The sequence below is a fragment of the Odontomachus brunneus genome, unplaced genomic scaffold (assembly GCF_010583005.1).
Source record: "Odontomachus brunneus isolate Ranch 3 - 2012 unplaced genomic scaffold, Obru_v1 Obru_scaffold_088, whole genome shotgun sequence".
NCBI lineage: Eukaryota > Metazoa > Arthropoda > Insecta > Hymenoptera > Formicidae > Odontomachus > Odontomachus brunneus.
This window is the reverse complement of record NW_022639538.1, coordinates 1,321,638-1,341,952: the sequence shown is the minus strand read 5'-3', so window position 1 is coordinate 1,341,952 and position 20,315 is coordinate 1,321,638. Positions and strand designations below refer to the sequence as shown.

The 20,315-nt window shown below is 34.4% G+C and overlaps 5 protein-coding genes and 1 long non-coding RNA gene across 12 annotated transcripts in view; 3 read left to right on the top strand and 3 right to left on the bottom strand.

Moving 5' to 3' along the window:
* The first annotated feature begins 249 nt into the window (after nt 1-249).
* LOC116848064 lies at nt 250-2,759 on the top strand. Its single transcript, XR_004378895.1, has 2 exons — nt 250-889; nt 1,047-2,759. It is a non-coding gene; the product is annotated as an uncharacterized LOC116848064 (long non-coding RNA).
* LOC116848063 (isopentenyl-diphosphate Delta-isomerase 1) lies at nt 2,615-5,205 on the bottom strand. Its single transcript, XM_032823811.1, has 2 exons — nt 4,536-5,205; nt 2,615-3,776 (listed from the first exon to the last, which is right to left on the bottom strand). Exons 1-2 carry the CDS (start codon nt 4,815-4,817, stop codon nt 3,318-3,320), a joined length of 741 nt encoding a protein of 246 aa, XP_032679702.1. The 5' UTR covers nt 4,818-5,205; the 3' UTR covers nt 2,615-3,317.
* Nucleotides 5,206-7,115: 1,910 nt separating this feature from the next.
* LOC116848065 (katanin p60 ATPase-containing subunit A-like 1) lies at nt 7,116-11,269 on the top strand. 3 transcript variants are annotated; one of them, XM_032823813.1, is made up of 11 exons: nt 7,116-7,172; nt 7,950-8,233; nt 8,312-8,444; nt 8,620-8,764; nt 8,863-8,953; nt 9,047-9,168; nt 9,261-9,440; nt 9,559-9,701; nt 9,789-9,901; nt 10,068-10,194; nt 10,262-11,269. In XM_032823813.1, the coding sequence occupies exons 1-11, from the start codon at nt 7,153-7,155 to the stop codon at nt 10,458-10,460; spliced, it is 1,557 nt and encodes a 518-aa protein (XP_032679704.1). In that variant the 5' UTR covers nt 7,116-7,152; the 3' UTR covers nt 10,461-11,269. The 3 variants fall into 3 exon arrangements, with proteins under 3 accessions (XP_032679704.1, XP_032679705.1, XP_032679703.1); XM_032823814.1 differs by lacking the exon at nt 7,116-7,172 and adding an exon at nt 7,448-7,777; XM_032823812.1 differs by lacking the exon at nt 7,116-7,172 and having other exon boundaries at nt 7,450-8,233.
* Nucleotides 10,800-12,186, bottom strand: LOC116848067 (RNA-binding motif protein, X-linked 2-like). Its single transcript, XM_032823815.1, has 4 exons — nt 11,899-12,186; nt 11,515-11,667; nt 11,294-11,423; nt 10,800-10,971 (listed from the first exon to the last, which is right to left on the bottom strand). The coding sequence occupies exons 1-4, from the start codon at nt 11,910-11,912 to the stop codon at nt 10,840-10,842; spliced, it is 429 nt and encodes a 142-aa protein (XP_032679706.1). The 5' UTR covers nt 11,913-12,186; the 3' UTR covers nt 10,800-10,839.
* Nucleotides 12,187-13,821: 1,635 nt separating this feature from the next.
* Nucleotides 13,822-17,352, top strand: LOC116848056. Its single transcript, XM_032823797.1, has 3 exons — nt 13,822-14,033; nt 15,649-15,877; nt 15,989-17,352. The coding sequence occupies exons 1-3, from the start codon at nt 13,938-13,940 to the stop codon at nt 16,321-16,323; spliced, it is 660 nt and encodes a 219-aa protein (XP_032679688.1). The 5' UTR covers nt 13,822-13,937; the 3' UTR covers nt 16,324-17,352.
* LOC116848055 (MLX-interacting protein) overlaps nt 16,873-20,315 on the bottom strand; it is a 28,318-nt gene continuing 24,875 nt past the window's right edge. For 4 of the 5 annotated variants that reach the window (XM_032823793.1, XM_032823795.1, XM_032823794.1 and 1 more), the window contains 4 exons: nt 19,749-20,209; nt 19,199-19,322; nt 18,973-19,102; nt 16,873-18,650 (listed from right to left, as the gene is read on the bottom strand). In XM_032823793.1, coding sequence (XP_032679684.1) covers nt 18,529-18,650; nt 18,973-19,102; nt 19,199-19,322; nt 19,749-20,209 — 837 coding nt within the window. In that variant the 3' untranslated portion in view covers nt 16,873-18,528. The remainder of the gene's footprint in view (nt 18,651-18,972; nt 19,103-19,198; nt 19,323-19,748; nt 20,210-20,315) is intronic. The other variant, XR_004378894.1, reaches the window with a different exon arrangement.

Below are 20,315 nucleotides of genomic sequence, written 5' to 3'. Positions count from 1 at the left end.
AATACGATCACTTGATTTTTTTCTTGTGTTAATTTGCATACACCTTTTCTACCCCAGTGACGATTGTTCACAATTATATCTTTTTTATTTGATTTTATTTAATTCTGTCTTGAAATCGTAAAGTGCAGGCAAGAAGTTTAACTGCAACGCTGGTCACAAGAAAGATCAAGTTTTTCTCGAGTGTCGATAATTAAAAGAATAAATGTGTTTTATCCTAATACTATTAAACTTCACTAATAAAATTTCACATATGTCCGATGTAGGTCCATTGATTGCAACTGTCGAGTGATAACTCTTGGTAGTATCCTTCATATATCTAAACTTAGCGAATCTATATCTAAACATCGATGATCGATCGTCTATTTTTTCATATTTTTTACAATGACACTTAATCTTTCTCTCTCTCTTCCTCCCTCCCTCCTCTTCCTCTTATTCCCTTCCTCTCTCCTTCTCTCTCTCTCTCTTTCTCTCTCTGCCTCTCTCTTTTTCTCTCGTACGGATAATAGCAAGAAATAGAATAGCAAATTCGCCAATTAGAAAATTCGATTAGAATTGTCTCTCTTTAATATCGAAATCTGTTAAGTACCATGGACGGTTTTAACCCGGAAAACTTCATGTACGCATTCTCATTAGGTCAATACACAATTCATAAGAAAGATAGCTAGCATTATCAAAGCGAACAACATACGTATGTATACATGCGAGTGTACTCGTGAGTGAGATCGACTTTCTTGACTTTACACACTTTCATCCGATTGAACCAGACCAGGATAATGGGCGATCTGACGGAAGTGTCCGTGTCAAGATTTATTTTCACCTTGCTGTGACCGGTAAGGAACATGCAAGAAACTGCGCGTCGTTATTACACGCCGCTGCCGGGGAAGCAAAGGTAAACACGAAAAATGCCAGTTAAAACGCGATTGCGACTCACTTAAGCACATGTCGCGTGGCGTTTCATTTCGTTTCGTTTCGTGACCCGGACATGCAAAAATTCGCTGCACGTACGATACTCCCACGCTTTAATTAACACATCGCATATATTATAGGGATGAAGAGCGTTTGAATTCGTGCTTCGTGAATTCGAGCGAGATCTCTCTACGACGGAATTCTCAGTTACTCGGTGGCGATAGAATATTCGCATCACAGGACGCAATGTCCGCTCTCACCCGTGTAAATGTAGCGTTATTTTTTCATCCTATCTAAAAGATGGGAAAAGATCGCAGCATGTGTCTTTTCGGTATATTTTGGAACAGACGAAAGTCGTGAGAAAAGCTTTCCTCTGAAACTCATAAAATTGTAACTCGCCTTAATCGTTCCACTGACGGTTATACATGTAAATCGGAACGTATAAAAATTGAGATGCGTGTGCGAAGATCACGAGCAGAATTATATCAGAATTACGGGATAACTAACATATAATTTAGTACTGGATATCCGATTTTAATGCTTAAGCAGCTTCATCGAAAATTTTGCCTTTTTGTACAAGTTTGATTACGCTGTGTATACTAGTATATTTGTTAAATGTTAAAACAATGGCATGTTTTTGTAGTTAATTACAATGACAGCGTCACGGAAACATATGTGATGTTGTAGCAATACTGATAACGGAGTACTGATAACAGTACTGATAATGTTCTCTTGCTAAAATATTGACAAAAGTTCACAAACAACAACGACGAGTATTTAGTTATGGAATAATCTGTTTTCATTAAATGTAATAAAAAGTCAAATTTTGTGAGTTGATAAAAAAATCTCAAAAATCATTCAGAAATCAAGCTCAACTTTTTAACCGACCTGATATAAACGATTGACAAGAATTTCTTCTGTAAAGCTTCAGATTTCTGAATGTCGCGATTGAAAACATGAGCATTTTGAAATCCGTTTTTATTCTTTTTCTCTCTTGTCGCTTGTCTTTTTTTTACAATAGAATCGACTGATATTATTTATAGATACGACGCGCAAATCGATTATTACATCTGGTCAAATATCTTAGGTAAACACGTACAGTTGCGAATAATAAGGTTGACTGACTCCAGCTTCACGCGATTCAGTTTCTGAGTATGTCCTAACTGAAAGTGAGATAAGAGAGGAAGTGAAATGTGTGAAGTTGAAACCAGTTAACCTTATTGTCCGTAACTGTACATACATAATTACTATCACATATCTAACGATTACAAAAGAACTGCAAAAGTATCGTTCATTCAAAGTGATAAAAATACTATTGGCTAATTAAGTGCTACAACACATTACTTCGATAAGTTTCGTGACGCACTCCGTACGTCAGTACGAGAATGTTTCTCAGTAATTCTTAAGAGATATATTTTCCTGTTGTATATGAAACATGTTGCAATATTTAATGAGAAATGTGTTGTAACCTTTAATTAGCCAAGTGTACTTTACGGTCTAGAAAGAACGCGGCGAATGTAGATCAGTGATCGCGTGGAAAGGAGAAAACGTTAACAGACAACGACTAACCTTCGCGCAGGAAACTAAAACATATGGACCCAAAAACCGCTAGCAAAAAAGATGTACGATGTAATTGTGCAACTAGCTCGGAATGACGCAAAATATCGGCATGGAAGATATTACAAGAGGCAAAAACAAGAAATGCGAATTATAATCAGAAACATATGTATTTCGTTACATGTGTATTTCGTATCATATAACTGATTATGTTTAACAGTACATGTTTCTCAAGATGTTCTTAATTGCAACATGTACGTGAAAACGAAATGTCAGAAATATGTTTCACAAACATCCAGCAACACAGCCAAAAATTTCACAAATTTCTCTTACATCGAAAATAACATGTACTTATTTACACAAGCACATATATTCACACTTACACAAATATATAAATATATATATAATATATACATATATAATAACATATATATAATATATATATAACATATACATATATAAATATATATAATATAAATAAACATATAATATATATTTATATATATTATATATATATTATTGGATTTTTATATATATATATATATATATATTGTATTTATTATATATATTATATATACAAATATATTTATATTTCTTTCCACAATCGCCCAAATTGTACACACAATTTTTTAAAATATTCACATGTATAAAAGAAACTTGAATTAGAAAAATATAATTACAAGAACAACTCCTGCATACTGATCTAATGTCATTATTTTCAGGTTATAACATGAATCATAACTGTACAGAAACGTCTGACGAACGAATGAATTGATTATCTACAGATCATCTAGCAATCTGTCCAAACATTGTTCAATCATGTGCTTTTCTCACAGTGACAAAACTTGCGTGCGTCACGACAGCACAGTTATATTATCGACATCTTGCCTCTTGTCGAGAGTGTCCAGATTGTCCCACCAATGCAACAGTTTATGCTTCAAAACTAAGCGAAACCACGGCGTTAGCGGCGATTTTACAGTCTTCACAAAATTTTCGATCTCCCGTCTAGGCACCCATCGAACCTCGCTCACTTCATCAGGGTTGGGATCTATGGTGACATCCTTTTGAAGGAACAACATATAATCGATCTCGTGCTCACCCCAACGACTGTCACTGACTGCTTTGTAGTGGATTCTAGTCAGATAAAATAACTCAGAGGGCTGAATCTCTGTACTGGGGATGCCCAACTCATAACTGAGGCGTCTCACTGCGGCTCTACGGATACCTATGGCATCTTTCTCTACTGTTTCTCCGGGTATCTCTGCAAGTGGATGACTGCAGCAGGTATTGGTATAGTGATCCGGAAAAGTTATCTGTATGTAACATGAATCCTTATTATACAAGCATATATTTTCCACAACATTCATATTATATATAAATTGATAGATAGGTATCAAAATGTTTTAATATAAAGAATAGATGGTATTTCTATATAATATTCAAAGTGGATTACCTAACATTAGATTCTAAAATATCTCGGTTGATTTTATATTACAGGAAAATATATAAGGAATAAATTTTGTAATTAGGAGGAATAAATATTGTGATCAGAAAAGTCAATTTTCTCAATCACATAATTTATTTATATAACATTAGATTCTAAAATATCTCAGTTGATTTTATATTAGAGGAAAATATAGAATAAATTGTTGTGGTTTGAAGGAATAATATTGTGGTCAGTCAATCTTTTCAACCATACAATTGATTTATATGACATTAGATTCTAAAATATCTTGGTTAATTTTGTATTAGAGGAAAATATGTAAGGAATAAATTGCATGGTTGAGAGAAGGTTGGCTGATCATAATATTTATTCCTTTCAACCATATGCATAATTTATCTCTTACATATTTTCCTCTAATATAAAAAATACAACAAAGATATTTTAAAATTTAATGTTAAGTGACAAATAAACTTTATCTACAAATAAAGCCAAATGTAATGAAATAATGTTTAATCATTTAATATTTGTTACTTGATGACTTCACACATATATAAGTATAGCAACGGTATGGTTCCTATTTATGATTAATCATTAATTGATATAATGACAATAATACTACCAATCTAACCTTATGTTTGGACCTCTTCTGGAGTAGAAGTTCTCCTTTACTATTGAACAGAAAAACACTGAACGCCCGATGAAGCAGTACATCTCCTTCTGTGTTGATTTCATGACAGGCCTTTTTGGTGGCTTCGCCAACAGGTCTGTCCAGGTTATCCACAAGTATACAACGCTCCTCCAGCGCGGCTCTCTGCAATGGTGCTATTTGTGCAGTTGCATAACTATTCCATGTAGCCGCGTTCATCTTCTGCACGACGCTGTACAATCCTCTGCACAGTCCTCTTATCATAATAACCGTACTGCCTGTTCGAACGCCAAACAGTGACTGACTGCGAAGAGAAACGAAGTGCGATACTTATTTTTCCTTAGCAAAACCAGCACAACGTTGCGCACACATCAGAACGTTTTTTTTGACGAATAATATCTCCGATAACACCGGTGACTTCGGGAATAAATTGAAATAGAATTAACATGAAAATCGAAACGAGGAGCTAAACACGCACACATGTCACATGTCGTGCTGTAATAGAATTCCTTGAACGAAATCACCATAATGCTAGGTCATGTTTTACATCATGGTATTCAAGGCGTTCAACTTTCCAAATGAGAAACCAATCACGAACGGGCCTAACGGCTTTTTGCATATGATTTCAAAGTGAGAGTCCGCAGATATGGACCTTGACACTATCAGTCAGATATTATGATGCCGATGAGTCGAACTCTTTTTTTCTTAAGTCGAATCTCTTTTCGATATTTTCAAATTTGACTATCTATGTGAAGTTTTTCAATTAAATATTTGCTTAATTTAACATTAATTTTTTTTAGTAAACTTTTCTAGCATATAGCTTCTATGTGTATATCATGTATAAATTGTTGAGTAAAATTGCTTAGAAGAAGCTCCTCCTATTTTGACTTTTGCTTTTAGTAATACAATTTATACCAAGTCAGTTATCGTTGAATTGAAAAGAAAGTTTGCCTGACCAACTATCTAGCCGTATCACTGAAGAATAAAAATCCGTCTGATCAACCGTGTAGTCGTACTGTGATCTCAATTCGTCATTGTGACGACGCCAGTCCGTATCTAGCGCCGCCAACGGCGACAGCGAACTGTATCTCTAAAGGCCAAATCACACTAATGGCTCCTGCACACAGGACGCGGTAATGCTTGCCGCGGGTGTATATCAGTTGGACACGGAGCAATTGGACACAGTCCAATCACAAGTCGCTGTTCTAAGGGACCCTACAAATGTCTCTAATCACACGGTGCTGTGATTGGCTGTGTCCAAGTGCACTGCTCCCGCTTGCCGCGTCCTGTGTGCAGAAGCTATAACGATTGGCGATAGATGATTGACGATTGAAGATTGGAACTTGACCAATTGGAACAAAATAAGTCAAGGCTGAAGCTTGTTCGTTAAAATCTAATCTTTAATTGTCAATCGTCAATCGCCAATCGCTAGTGTGATTTGGCCTTTAAAGCCCGTATCATACTAGCGATTGGCGATTGGCGATTGATGATTGACGATTGAAGATTGGAACTTGACCAATTGGAACAAAATAAGTCAAGGCTGAAGCTTGTTCGTTAAAATCTAATCTTTAATTGTCAATCGTCAATCGCCAATCGCTAGTGTGATTTGGCCTTTAAAGCCCGTATCATACTAGCGATTGGCGATTGGCGATTGATGATTGACGATTGAAGATTGGAACTTGACCAATTGGAACAAAATAAGTCAAGGCTGAAGCTTGTTCGTTAAAATCTAATCTTTAATTGTCAATCGTCAATCGCCAATCGCTAGTGTGATTTGGCCTTTAAAGCCCGTATCATACTAGCGATTGGCGATTGGCGATTGATGATTGACGATTGAAGATTAAAGCCAGCGGCGCACGATGCTTGTTTTCATGCTGGATTGCTTGCTGGATGGAAATACTCTGTTGTGATTGGTGCATTTCTGAAGACGGACCAATCAGAATAGAGTATTTCCATCCAGCAAGCAATCCAGCACGAAAACAAGCATCGGATGCTTTCCAGTTGCGTACACTGTGTTACACAAAACCAGCTTATTGATTGCATATTATCTTACAAGATATTTTAGATAATATGTGACCAATAAACTAGTTTTGTGTATGTGTGTGTCAAGATGTGTTAAGCAATTAGAAAGTAGCCATTATTTCACTGGTCTGGCACCTTACATGGTTGTAAGTTAATTTTCGTCGAACTTCTATTGTACATAAATCGGAAATTCGAACAACAGCGAATTAATAGCCATGGCATCGTATGTCCCTGGCTTAAAAAGGTAGAATTTGCTATCGTCGCTGGATACGACTGGCGTCGCCACAGTCATTAAGCGCTGATTTAGAAAGAATGCTTTCCAACTACGTTACAATGTGTTACACAAAACCAGTTTATTGATTACATATTGGTTGCGTTCAGCAGAGAAAGCTGCTTTGCAACTATTGTAAAATTCGTGAATCTGATTGAAGTATGCTCTTAATTTTGGTTAAATCCAAGAGCATGTACCAATCAGATTCACGAATTTTACACAGTTGCAAAGCAGCTTTCTCTGCTGAACGCAGCCATTATCTATAATATTTTGTAAGATAATATGCAACCAATAAACCAATAAATAATGGTTTTGTGTAACACAGTGTACGTAGCTGGAAAGCACCTAAAGTGTTCTTTGCTTTCTGTTATTTTTTCTTTGACCCATATTCTGAATCCTCTTTTATCGATAAAAGTACCTTAAATGTAGCTTCTCAGCCAATCAAGTGGCTCCTAAGCTTCTTTTAGAGGTTCGTTTGTCGTTAAAAGAGAACTCAGAATACGGGCCTTTATCTCTTTTTGACTCAATCTTTAACTCTTTAACTAAAAAAAAAGCAGAATAAGAAATAGGAAGAAAAAAGCACATTGTAGATTAGACTTTAAGGACAGTATTAAAAACTTTGAAAATAACGAGTCAGTTAGCCAAGACTCAGACCCGTTAAACGTTCGAAAATTTTATGCCCGTCAGTGAGTTGACTTTATCGTAACCTCCCGCGATGCTGCGACGAAAAAGCTAAATAAATATGAAAGAAAGTCAGTGAAAGCTTTCGCACGATTTTGGTGAAAGCGATTACTTTCATGATTCACAATACGAGTATATTTAGGATTAATAACTATTAATTCGCTGTTGTTCGAACTTCCGATTTATGTACAATAGAAGTTCGACGAAAATTAACTTACAACCATGTAAACCTATAATTTGATCGCCAAAGGTCAGTTATAACAGAGAATAATGTGCACTGATATGAGATAGACGAATTTACGCCACTACGAAAGTATTGAAAAGGATTTAGCGAGAACGTTCATGGTTTTCTTCGCCAAATCTGCTCGAAAATATAGCAAACGTTGTGTTCACTGTATCAATCATTTGTCTCATGTACGAAGGTGCCGGACCAGTGAAATAATGGCTGTGTCAATAAACGAAATTTGCGAGAACACGAAGCTTGCGCGTGAAATGGCATTGATGGGAAACTACGACACGTCTGGCGTTTACTATCAAGGTGTAGTACAACAGATTCACAGGCTACTCGCAACTATAGAAGATCCAACTCGTAAGGCAAAGTGGCAAGTTGTACAGCATCAGATTGCTGAAGAATTTGAAAAAGTAAAAGCCACATCAAATACATTACAACTTTTCAAAGTGGATACACATGCAGAAAGACTAGTTGGTACTGCAACTGATTAAGATAAACTTGATGTAGTTATTTAAGTCTCTAAAGGTGATATAATTGTTCTTTAAATTTTAGGAACTTCTTGTTTATCATTTGAGGAACCAACACGAGATCCTGCTTTGTGGTCTTATACTAATTCAGATGCTTGGAATCAAACACCAAGTAGAGATCCAGATGTGTGGCCTCCTTTAACTCCAGCTGAACAAAAGTATGCAAATACTATAAGTAGATATTCATTATCATAAATAGATATTCTGCATTACTATATTAGATAATGCCTGGTCTTGTTGAGAAAATTTGTTCCAATAAAATTATACTTTGTTTCTATTTTCAATTATATATTCTATCATGAAGAAGTCTCAAATGATATTTTACTTCTGCAGAAACTCAAAGCAACAAAAAGTTCAACAAAAACAACAAAATCGATCTAATGCTAGAAAATCTCTGACTACAGCTAGAAAGTCTGACAGCAAGATTGTTAACAAGAGAGACGATAAGAAGACCACAAAGAAAGATGATACAAACAAGGTGTTTTAATTTGTCCATATCTTATCTTGATCTTATGATTTTAAATATTAGTATAAAATTAAAATTCTGCAGGACTTAATATAAAATTAAAATTGCAGGACAAAACAGAAACGGAAAAAGTTGATGTTGAACTGGAGGAACGTAAATTTGAACCATCTGCTAATGATAAAGATCTTGTGGAAATATTAGGTAACATTATCATTGCCATACAAATGCTATAAATGTAAAGATATAAGAAGAAGCAACCGAACAGTCACTGATACATTAATCATTACATAACAGAAAGAGACATCGTTCAAAAAAATCCAAATATTCACTGGGATGATATAGCAGATTTGCACGAAGCAAAGAGATTGTTGGAGGAAGCGGTCGTGCTCCCGATGTGGATGCCAGATTTTTTTAAGGTATATTTCTTTTTCCTTGAATCTACCGTCAATTGTGAGAGAAATTGACAGAGATATCTTGTGTAATCTTAGCATGAATATAACATTTTTAGGGAATCAGACGACCTTGGAAAGGTGTGCTTATGGTCGGACCGCCAGGCACAGGCAAAACCATGCTCGCAAAAGCCGTTGCGACAGAATGCGGCACAACATTCTTCAACGTTTCGTCCTCTACATTGACGTCAAAATATAGGGGCGAATCGGAGAAACTCGTCCGACTGTTATTCGAAATGGTAAAACAATAATAAATTATTATTCGCGGCATGTTTGCTCAGATGAGCTTCTCTCAATCTGAAAATATAATTCTATATGCGATATTAATTGTGTTTTATTACGTGTGGACACACGCAGGCCAGATTTTACGCACCCAGTACAATCTTCATTGATGAAATTGATTCTCTATGCTCCAGAAGAGGATCTGAATCGGAACACGAAGCTTCACGACGCGTAAAATCCGAGCTTCTTGTTCAGATGGACGGAATAAGCTCCAATAGGTAAAGCGTGTGCGATATTTCTTGCTATTTCTACGTTATTGATTCCTAATGACGCTGAAGCAAAAATCAAGTGTATCTTTTCAACAGTGAAGATCCTAGCAAAGTAGTGATGGTATTAGCAGCGACAAATTTCCCATGGGATATTGATGAGGCATTGAGAAGACGTCTGGAGAAACGTATTTACATTCCACTACCTAATCGTAAGTTTTATCGAACGTCTCTCCTCTTTCAATAAGACTTAATGTATATTCTAATCATCTATATAAATATAATATATAATATAATATATCTCATTACTCTTAATCTGTAATATGTATTCTCTCTCTCTATACAAATATGTCTCATTATTTTTAATCTATATTACAGATGAAGGGAGAGAGGCATTATTGAGGATAAATCTTCGCGAGGTTAAAGTGGATTTGTCTGTAAACTTGACAGACATTGCCAGAAAACTAGAAGGTTACTCTGGTGCAGATATTACGAACGTTTGCAGGTAAGTAAAGACAGTCGCGATAGTTTAACCATTTCGTAGTTTATTTTATTCAACATTAATCCTTTAGGGATGCCTCTATGATGTTAATGCGAAAAAAAATTGCTGGTCTCAGACCAGACCAGATCAGGCAATTGCCGAAAGAGGAATTGGATTTGCCTGTGTCTGCTGCGGATTTCGACGAAGCCGTCGAGAGATGTAACAAAAGCGTTTCCCAAGAAGACTTGGAAAAATACGAGAAGTGGATGAGCGAATTCGGCTCGTCTTGATATCATTCTATCAAAAAATAACAACTCATCATACTGACAGCACACTCGTTGCTCCTATGACATTAATGTAATGCTATTGTCTCCATCGTATGTACGAAGTAAGGAGCTTATTTAATCTTTCGCATATCCTAAAAGCAACTTCTACAGTTTAATAAACCCGGATTTTAAAATAATCAAATTGAAAAATAAGACTTTTGTATGGTAGAAATAATGTGAGGTAAACTCAGATAATTTCTAATCACTAAAGGCTAACTTGCAGTAACAAATTTATCGTAATTAATGAAATTCGTAGCTGATTATGTACTCCACTGACCAAGTATAAATCTACAACATTCGAAATGTCTAAGTATATCGGTATTTTATTGTTTATACATACAGATTATGTACATCTCAATCTTTTTGGAGCACAACCTTCTTTCCGCAACTTTCTCGTTTCCTCGTCTATGTTTTTAGAATCCTTTGGTACTTTGTAATTAGCAACATGGTCCACTCGTATCACTCTGTTTAGAATCTGCAAGAGAAAAACAAATTTTGACACTGAAAGATACTTCGAACCATCATTGTAATTTACACGAAAATTTTATCACATGTATAAAAATGAAAGAGAGAGACGTAAATTATATTTTTTATTTAAAGATACCACAGGATGAATTTTTAAAGGAGTGTCGCAAAACTCATTGGCATGATACTCTTGTAATACCCCTTTATACTCACCCTGTATAATTGTGATATACTTATGTGTGTGAGTCATTATTACTTTACTAAATATTTATTTAACATTGTTAACAAGTAAAAAATATATATTACTATTTTGTAGTTTTGTTTCAATATACCTTTATGCCATTAAAATTGTCAACTGCCAATATGGTACTCCTTTGATCTGCGTAACATAGAAAGCCAAATCCTTTTTGTTTCCCAGTATCTTTATCTCTGATCAAGTTTATATTGACTATTTCACCATACCTAAGATACATTAAAGAGTGTTAAAAATATTTTAAAGAAATCTAATACTATATAAACAATAATTATGATTCATATATTCATTTTAACTTACTGAGAAAAGATAGCAATCACATCACCTTCTGTCAAATCATATGGCAAGCCACCAACAAAAATCCAAGCACTATCTTTATATTGATCATGCCATGATGTTTTATTATAGCCTCGTAACTCTTGCTCATTGAGCTTCTTTATATTTTTAACATTTCTGTAAATATAAAAAATTTCATGTTGTATAATTATAAATTATACATTATTATATATAATGGATGGATAATTTATAAACTAAAAATTTATTGTTATTAATCTCTTTCTAAAAAAAAATATATATATATAAATAATTATATATTATTTACATATCTATTAAACTATGTATCTAATTTTACTTAACAAAATGCTGATGTTTCTTATACGCAAATTATAACTGAAAAATACGTACGTTAAAGGATTCATTGTCAAACACCTAACCTAGAATACTGTTTATTTGGTCTATCGCTATTATCCGCTAGTAGGGCTGCGTTCGAAAACGTCACTCGAGTACTCTCCCTCTCTTTTTATATCACTCTTGTATTTCGCTTACTCCAACGGCTATCATCTAGTAGAATGCACAGTGTGTGTTTCCGACGCATAGATGAATAGCTTTGTGCATCGAAACATCAAACATTTTTCTCTCTCTTTAGGTTTGTTTTTTGTTCCTGCATTGCTGAACTGGTGCAGTAATGGCTCCTGCATACAGGACGCGGTAATGCTTGCTGCGCGGCGGAAGTCCGCACAACAGCCAATCAATATGTTGTTTTTCCGTAAGAGCTAGAAGGTTATTACGGAAAGCAGCATATTGATTGGCTGTTGCGCGAACTTCTGTCGCGCGGCAAACATTACCGCGTCCTGTGTGCAGGAACCATTCGGTGCGTTCAGCGAACTCAACAGTTGCACAACAGTTGAGCAATTCGTCAATATAATTGGTCTAAAGTTAGAGATCTAACAGTAAGGACCAATAATTACTGACCGCTCACTGATCAGCTATGTTTTCTGAACGCAGCCATTGGTTAGGGCGAGAAAAAATATACTTGTCTCACTTTAACTTATTGCACCAGTTCAGCAGTGCAAGAACAGAAACAAACTTATGTGGTCTGTTCTTTTTAGCTGCACTGCTGAACTAGTGCAATAAATTAAAATGAGTGGTCGGGGCTGTATTCTTGAAAAGTATCGCATACAATATTTTGATAAAAAGCTATAGTTCATGTGACGTATATTATAGCTTTTTATTGAAATATTGTATGCAATATTTTTCGAGAATAAAGGCTCGTTTACAATAGAAGTCTTAAAGAGTCGTAGAAATTGACCAATCACGATCGATTATTCTTCTCGAGCCCAACTATGATTGGTTAACTTCTACGACTTATGACTCTACAACTTCTATTGTAGACGAGCTTTAAGACCTCTGTTCTTTTCAGCTGCACTGCTGAACTGGTGTAATAAGTTAAAGTGAGACAAGTATATTTTTTCTCACTCTAACTTATTGCATCACAGTTCAACAGTCAGCTGAAAAGAACAGACCAAAGACAAATATAATTTTTCTCACTCTAATTTATACACTAGTTCAGCAGTGCAGCTAAAAGAAACAGATTAATGATGGGAGCGTCCCGATTGACCACAGTACGATTGAACACAACCAACCGATGAAAAGAATTATCTAGTGAATTACTAGGTCGAACCAATCATTACAATCTGTGTCCAATCGTATCGTGGTTAATCGGGTCCCACCCATTAAGGGCTATCGCACACAAATTGACATAACTGCATATGCATAGCATAAACCGTATGTACCAATGAGCATCGAGTATTAAGTCGCCATATTGATGTTCGATGCTTAATATTCGATGCTCATTGGTCCATACGATCTTATGCTATGCATATGCAGTTATGTCAATTTGTGTGCGATAGCCCTAATGATTACAGTAAGCGCCTAAAGCGAACGCGGCCTAGATAGCCTGTTAGCAATGGGTGCTTTCCAGTTGTGTACACTGTGTTACACAAAACCAGTTTATTGGTTGCATATTATCTTACAAGATATTTTATATAATATGTAACCAATAAAATGGTTTTGTGTACGTGTGTGTCAAAATGTATTAAGCAATTGGAAAACACCTAATCTAGTTTAGTATAGACATCTGTGACGAAACACAGCGTGGCCAAACTTTGATTAGATTAATTCTAATCTAAGGGTACGTTCAGATTCCCTACCCGGGTGCACTCTAATACTAGAAGTGCTATAGTATATGTAACATATACTATAGTGTTTCTAGTAATAGAGTGCACCCGGGTAGGGAATCTGAACGCACCCTAAAGTAGTAATGCGCATGCGTGCGGGGTGTCCTGCTGTGTCGGAGAAAAAAAACTGATTAGACTGACATTCTTTTCCGGGAGAGAATTTATATTTCTTCTATCCAGCTTAATTTTATCGGCAGAATAAAAGTCATGGCACAAAATCCATGCACAAATACAACAAGATTGAGGAACAGAGATTACGCAAATAGAATCAGACAAGGATTGTGTCGTAATGTGTTAGGAGAGGTTAGTAAATCAATATTTACTTTGCGTCTATTAATAAATTTTGTTGAATTTTTGGTATGGGGTCTCTGTAGATGTATATAAAATGATTTATTAAGATTAAAATTCTTAAAGAAGTAATATTTAAATTATATCATTTTATGTGCGAAAGATAATATTTTTTAGATTTGGTTTCCGGGTTTAAATATGTAGATTCTTTATTTATCTGATTTTGGAATCAGACAAAAAAGAATCCATACGGCTCAAACCCGGAAACCAAATTTAATATTCATAACACCGCGAAAACCTAAAAAATCAAATAATATTTGTTGTTAATAGTTAATTCTAATTTTAGTAATTTTAATTTTTTAAATATTTGGTTAATTCTGTATTTTGTCACAGATAATAAATATTTAGTTTGTAATTCTGTACTTGGATAGACGAAGAGTAACTATAACAGATTTAAACTATAATTAATAGACTATAATTTTTAAAATTTGTAATTGTTTAAGATAATTGTAATTACCCAGTTTAGCTTCCTCACTTCCGATTTCGATAAAAATAGGCTTAATCGATGCGTTTTTGCATGAAAAATAACTTTTTTCTTTGACAAAATTGTCGTTCTGCACTGAATAACGAGATATTAGCCAACAAAGTTGATGGCGCATTAGGTTAGGAAATGTGTCACATCGTTGATATGTAGCGACATGTACATATATGCCTTGCGACATCATGCGCATGCTCCTTGCCACATAGAAATTGTGCGCGAATTAGAAATATATTAGACATGCATAAGTAAAAAAGTATTATTGAAACATTTACATACGAACTGGGGGTCCAGGGGACAAAGCCCCCCCGGTTGGTAAAAGTAATATTCTAAAAAAAAAAAGAAAAATGCATCTCGCATAGTGTTACACGTGTGTGTTTTTGCATGCCATTCATACGTTCTATCTTGCGTAGGGGTCTTGCTTATCTTTTCAGTATCTATTTTAATATATAGTATATAGTGGGCGAAGCCCCCACGAACCCCCCTTGACCGGGGGCTTCGCCCCCTGAACTCCCAGTGCGTATGCAAATGTTTCAATAATGCTAATGTTTCAATAATATTTTTTTACTTATATATGTTCTAATACATTTCTAATTCGCGCACTGTTTCTATGTGGCACGGAACATATACATGATGCCGCGAGGCATGTCCTAACTTAACGCGCCGTCAACTTTGTTGGCTAATATCTCGTTACTCAGTGCAGAGCGACAATTTTGTCAGAAGAAAAAGTTGTTTCTCATGTAAAAGCACGTCGATTAAGCCTATTTTCATCGAAATCGGAGGTGAAAAAGCTAAACTAAATAATTACCTGTTTTTTTATGCCATAATATTCAAAAGATCCTATGATACTTGCAAAACATTAATTTAATTTTTGTTTCTTTGTATAAATTAAGTAAAGATAATTGGTGAACTTTCCAGGTTTGTTTGTATTTACTTTCTGCATGCAATTTCTATATTGTTTCTTTTCCTAATGGTAGGATATACATTGATTTCAAACAGATTCTCAAATCAGTGCTCTAAAAGACTAGTCCTCTATGTTCATTAAATTATGCATTATGTGTAGGCAAATAATATTATAAAATTTATTCATAGATGTGCGAGCAAAAAGTACAGGAGAGAAGAGATAAATTGAGAGAAGAGATCAATAGACATAGACATGACTGTAGAAATCTGTATGAAATACAGGTGCTGAAATTAATGAGTAGAGAATTACTTCATGTAGTAACACCATTATGTGAAAAGAGGAACGAGGAGATAGATAGTATCTTGACTGAAGAACAAGTACTCAAGTTACAACAGGATCAAATTGTTCAAGAGCAAGGTTTGATATTAATAAGTTCTGAAATAATTTACATTATATTGACAGAAACTTGCTGCTTGCAAGCATATGGATCAGACAGAAGTTGCTTTAATATATTATGATTTAATATAGAGCAATGGATGCTGCAAGAATATGATAGAATTTTGCAAGAAGAAACCGAATATCTGGCGATGTTCGTTGATCGCGAAACCAATAGTATGATCTGTCCAACATGCCAGAAAACTGTATTAGCCGAGGAAAGCAATTATCTGACCTGCACAGCTTGCGGACTGATGTTGGCTGGCCGTACTTCACAAGAAGCAAAGCATTTAATCAACAAATGTGTATGTGAACATGCGGCCAAATGTACTAAAACACCAACATTCATATCGTTAATATCTGAAAGTAATAATATGAATTTGTACATGGTATGCTACGACTGTTCTACTTTAGCATTGATTTGTTAATTGTTTACAATTCATTCAATTAATTTTTTCAAGAACAAAATCGTTGATAGAAACGCAGAATATTAATACATCAACGTATCTTAAGTGGAACATAAATACAAATTCATTACTGTAAGAGCAATCTGTAGTAAAAATTAATTTTGATGTGTTCATTACAATTAGTTTTATATAAGACTATAAAAAAAAAAAAAAATTACGAGTGTCGTTTGATTTTATTATAGAATTTTGTGACTTATCTGTTGACTTTAAACAATGCAAATCAATTGTAGGATTATGTTAAAATAATAATATTTGTTAAATTTAAAGAGATGTTCATTGATTCATCTTTTGTCTCGATACAAATAAATTCAAGAAAGTACGTTTTGATATTGACGATTATATATATAACAAATTCTATTTATGAAATTGTATATATATATACATATGTATATTTGTACTCCGATTGATATTCTAACTCAGTTGTACCACAAACAATTTCTCGGCATAATCATCAATAACAATTAAAAGTAACAAATGTGGTACGGGTACAAATAAAATAAAATACATCAGTTCAGGTTTCTTCATGTTGTAACATTGAAGTAATAACAATATATGAGTCCTTATGATTATATGATACATATTGTACAAAAGAACATCCCTTTCGCTGAGTTCACTTATATTACCTATCACTTACACATGTACATATACATTGTAAGTTCAGATGAGAGCATCTGTATATCGTATCGTGCATAGTCTTTTGAACAACGAATCATTTTAGAGTACACATGAAAACGACTAAAAAAAACGATTAAAAAAAACGATTAAAAAAAAAAAGAAAAAACAGAATGTAACAACTCAGAATATTAAACATGTTTTGTTTTCTTCATTATTCGATATAATTTTAATAGAGACGTTAATAAAGACGCTGCAATATACAGAAGCCCTCTGTAGCTTAAGATCTATTCGGTAGTCAAACATTTTTGTAAATGATTTGTACATTATCACATGATATTTTCATATTAAAGATCTTATATTGCATAACGTTGTGAACATAAGTGTTACGTGTTTGAGCAACCCTTTTTTATCGTCCACGTAATCATCGATGGATGTGTAATTTCCTTTGCTGGCGCATCAGTGTAGGACAATTCAATAGCAGCGCAATTTATTAAATGCTATCACCAAGTTTGATAGCTTGCGTCTTAAAAAGTTACTTGTATTTTTATACCTCAAGCCATATCCTTCAAAAAGTTATCCCTTTACAACTGTCTTGGACTGCAGTCTGTCAGAACAATAATGATTTATGGCACTGATCCATATCTTTGACAATAGGATATAATTGGTGGCATAGAAATATTTTAATATCACGTAACTTTTAGTCATATTTATACAACTGTATAAGTACGACAGCATAGTGATTTCACAACAAAAATAACTGATGTTTGAGACATCTCTCATCTTTGCTCGATGTAATCTAATTATTTATGAAAAAAGAATTTTTACGGGCGTCCATGTATTCCCCCTTTATAATTGATTTACGATCATTGTAAATTAAAAAATTTCTATTACTTGAACGAAACATTTCTAAAAACAGTGGAATAAATTTTATCATATATTACGAAATTTCATAAACGTAAATTTCATAAGCGTAAATAACCATTGCGAGTACTATAATGTTCTTTAATTCATTGTAAAGGTAGTAATTATAGAATATTTTCTGACTTTTGGTATATAGATATATAGTGCATATATAATCGCGCGAAATAAATGTGAAACTACACATGTAATTATTTTATTGTAAAATAAAATAATTATCTGCGAATGATTGTGCGCGGCCACATCGATGGCTATATCAGTACATATTTTGGTGTATATACATATATAGTGATGACAGTGTGGTACTGATAATGGGTAATATACACGTGTGTATTTTATTCAAATACGTTATATAAAACGTGCCTTATATAATCCGTCGCGACAGATTTTTAAGAACTTCAACGTAACGTTTTGCAATAAAAAGAGGAATTGCACTTAAATTCTCGCCCGCGTCGTTGTGTTAAGCGACGTCTCGTAAATCTACTGTACCGGTCTCGATAATTTCCTTTCTTTTTTTCTTGCATAGGCTGACTTAAACTATACGGTAACTATCCTTTCCGTCTTCGTATATATCTAAATCTTGAACTTTCTTTATACAACACGAACAACGTTGCAACAAAATCGCGCACTTGGTCACTGTGTAGAGGACCGGCGTCTCGTTTGATTGATCGCTTCAAGTGCTTCTTCGGGTAGGCGGGCTGGGTTTGATAAAATATCAGTTTGAGTAGACAGCTGCCTCAGAGTCTCCAAAACAGCTGAAAATAATTTCTTGATTAACAAAATTAGAATAAATATAGGCGTCTATCGATTATCTCCCAGTGAGAAATAATTTGACGATTTTGACGTTGATCGAGTTATTTCTCACTGGACTTTTCTCTTGTTTTTACAGCATCGGATACACTTAAAAGAGAATTTAAGATAATTTTAGTTGATATCGGAAACATATAGTAATCGCGATTTAATTTTCTTTCCACGCACATAGCAGTATAAAATATCTTCGTTTTATATTACTATTTCCGTATTTTTAACGAAGATACTTGAATGTAGTTTTCTAATTGTTTTGCTCTCTGTACAAACCTGGCCTAAGGCGGGCGAGTGAGCACTGTTGCTCGACCCACGATATTGTACTCTTCTTCAAGTCGTTTACACTCGCAGTCGAGACGGAAGCATCAAAGGACAACAATAGCGGTTCTAATAATATGCTAAACTAATTATTTTATTAAGGAAGATCTTTCGGAGATGTTACATTGCGTATTTCATTCCGAGCCGTTGTATCAAAGAGATATAGAGAAAAAAAGGATACAATCCAGAATTTCCAGTTCTCTTGTGTGCGCGTACGCACGTATTCGTCAAACATCTCTTTCATCTTGCTTGTTCTATGGCTAGAAACTGGGGCACCCGTTGCAGGAAGCATAGATTGACAATTACTACAAGAATATTATATTATAAGGCATTTGAGAGATATTATACACAGTTATATATATTTTTTTTATATATTATTACGCTCCGCACTCACATTTACTCCTATATATAATATTTATTATTCATGTTTTTCTCATTCAAGAGCTTATATTTTCACATTGGTGTAATTTCATACTTTTCAAAAATATTATGTATTAGAAAGTTACGAAAAAAATCGCCTAAGATAATTTTTATAAACGTAAATTATATGTTATAAATGCAAAATTTTATACCAAATACTAATTCTATAAATTTTTATACCCTAATTTATTAATTCCTCTAAATTTTAACTTTCTAATCTTCTAATTGTTTAAAAATATATGTGTAATATAAATATGAAATTATAATAAATATGGAAATGAGCCTCTTCAATTTTGAATACTCGAGCATACCTAATAGACTCTTTAAGGCACTTGATTTGTTGCTCCAAGTTGTCCATTTCCTCGGCCATTTGATTCTTTTCCGCTTTCAGCTGTCTAACATAGTCTGCCCCTTTCTGTAACATCGCAGCTTTACTTAGTTTTGTGTTAGGATTCTGACTGAGTTGCGGAATCAGGCTGTGCAGCATGTCAAATCCATGCTTAATGTTATATCGACGTTTCTGCTCCGCGTGAATATGGCCGACCCTCCTCTGTTCCTTATATTGTCCCCTTTCTGAGTCACCCTTCATGTATCCGCGACTAGGTGACAAAGGGCTACCTATATTCATAGGGCTGTGTAGAGGACTGAGGCTCAGTGCTTGCGGACTATGAACGTTTGAGTCTTTCGGTGAGCCGGGACTATTTTGGGGTTGATGTGTTTGATTGTTCGTGTTTAAAAGAATCTGTTGGCTGCAAGCGGAAGGTTGCATCGCCTGTAAAAAAGATACAAAAGAAAATTAGTCTTTTGGTATATATATATAATTATATATATGTATATATATATATATATATATATATATATATATATATATATATATA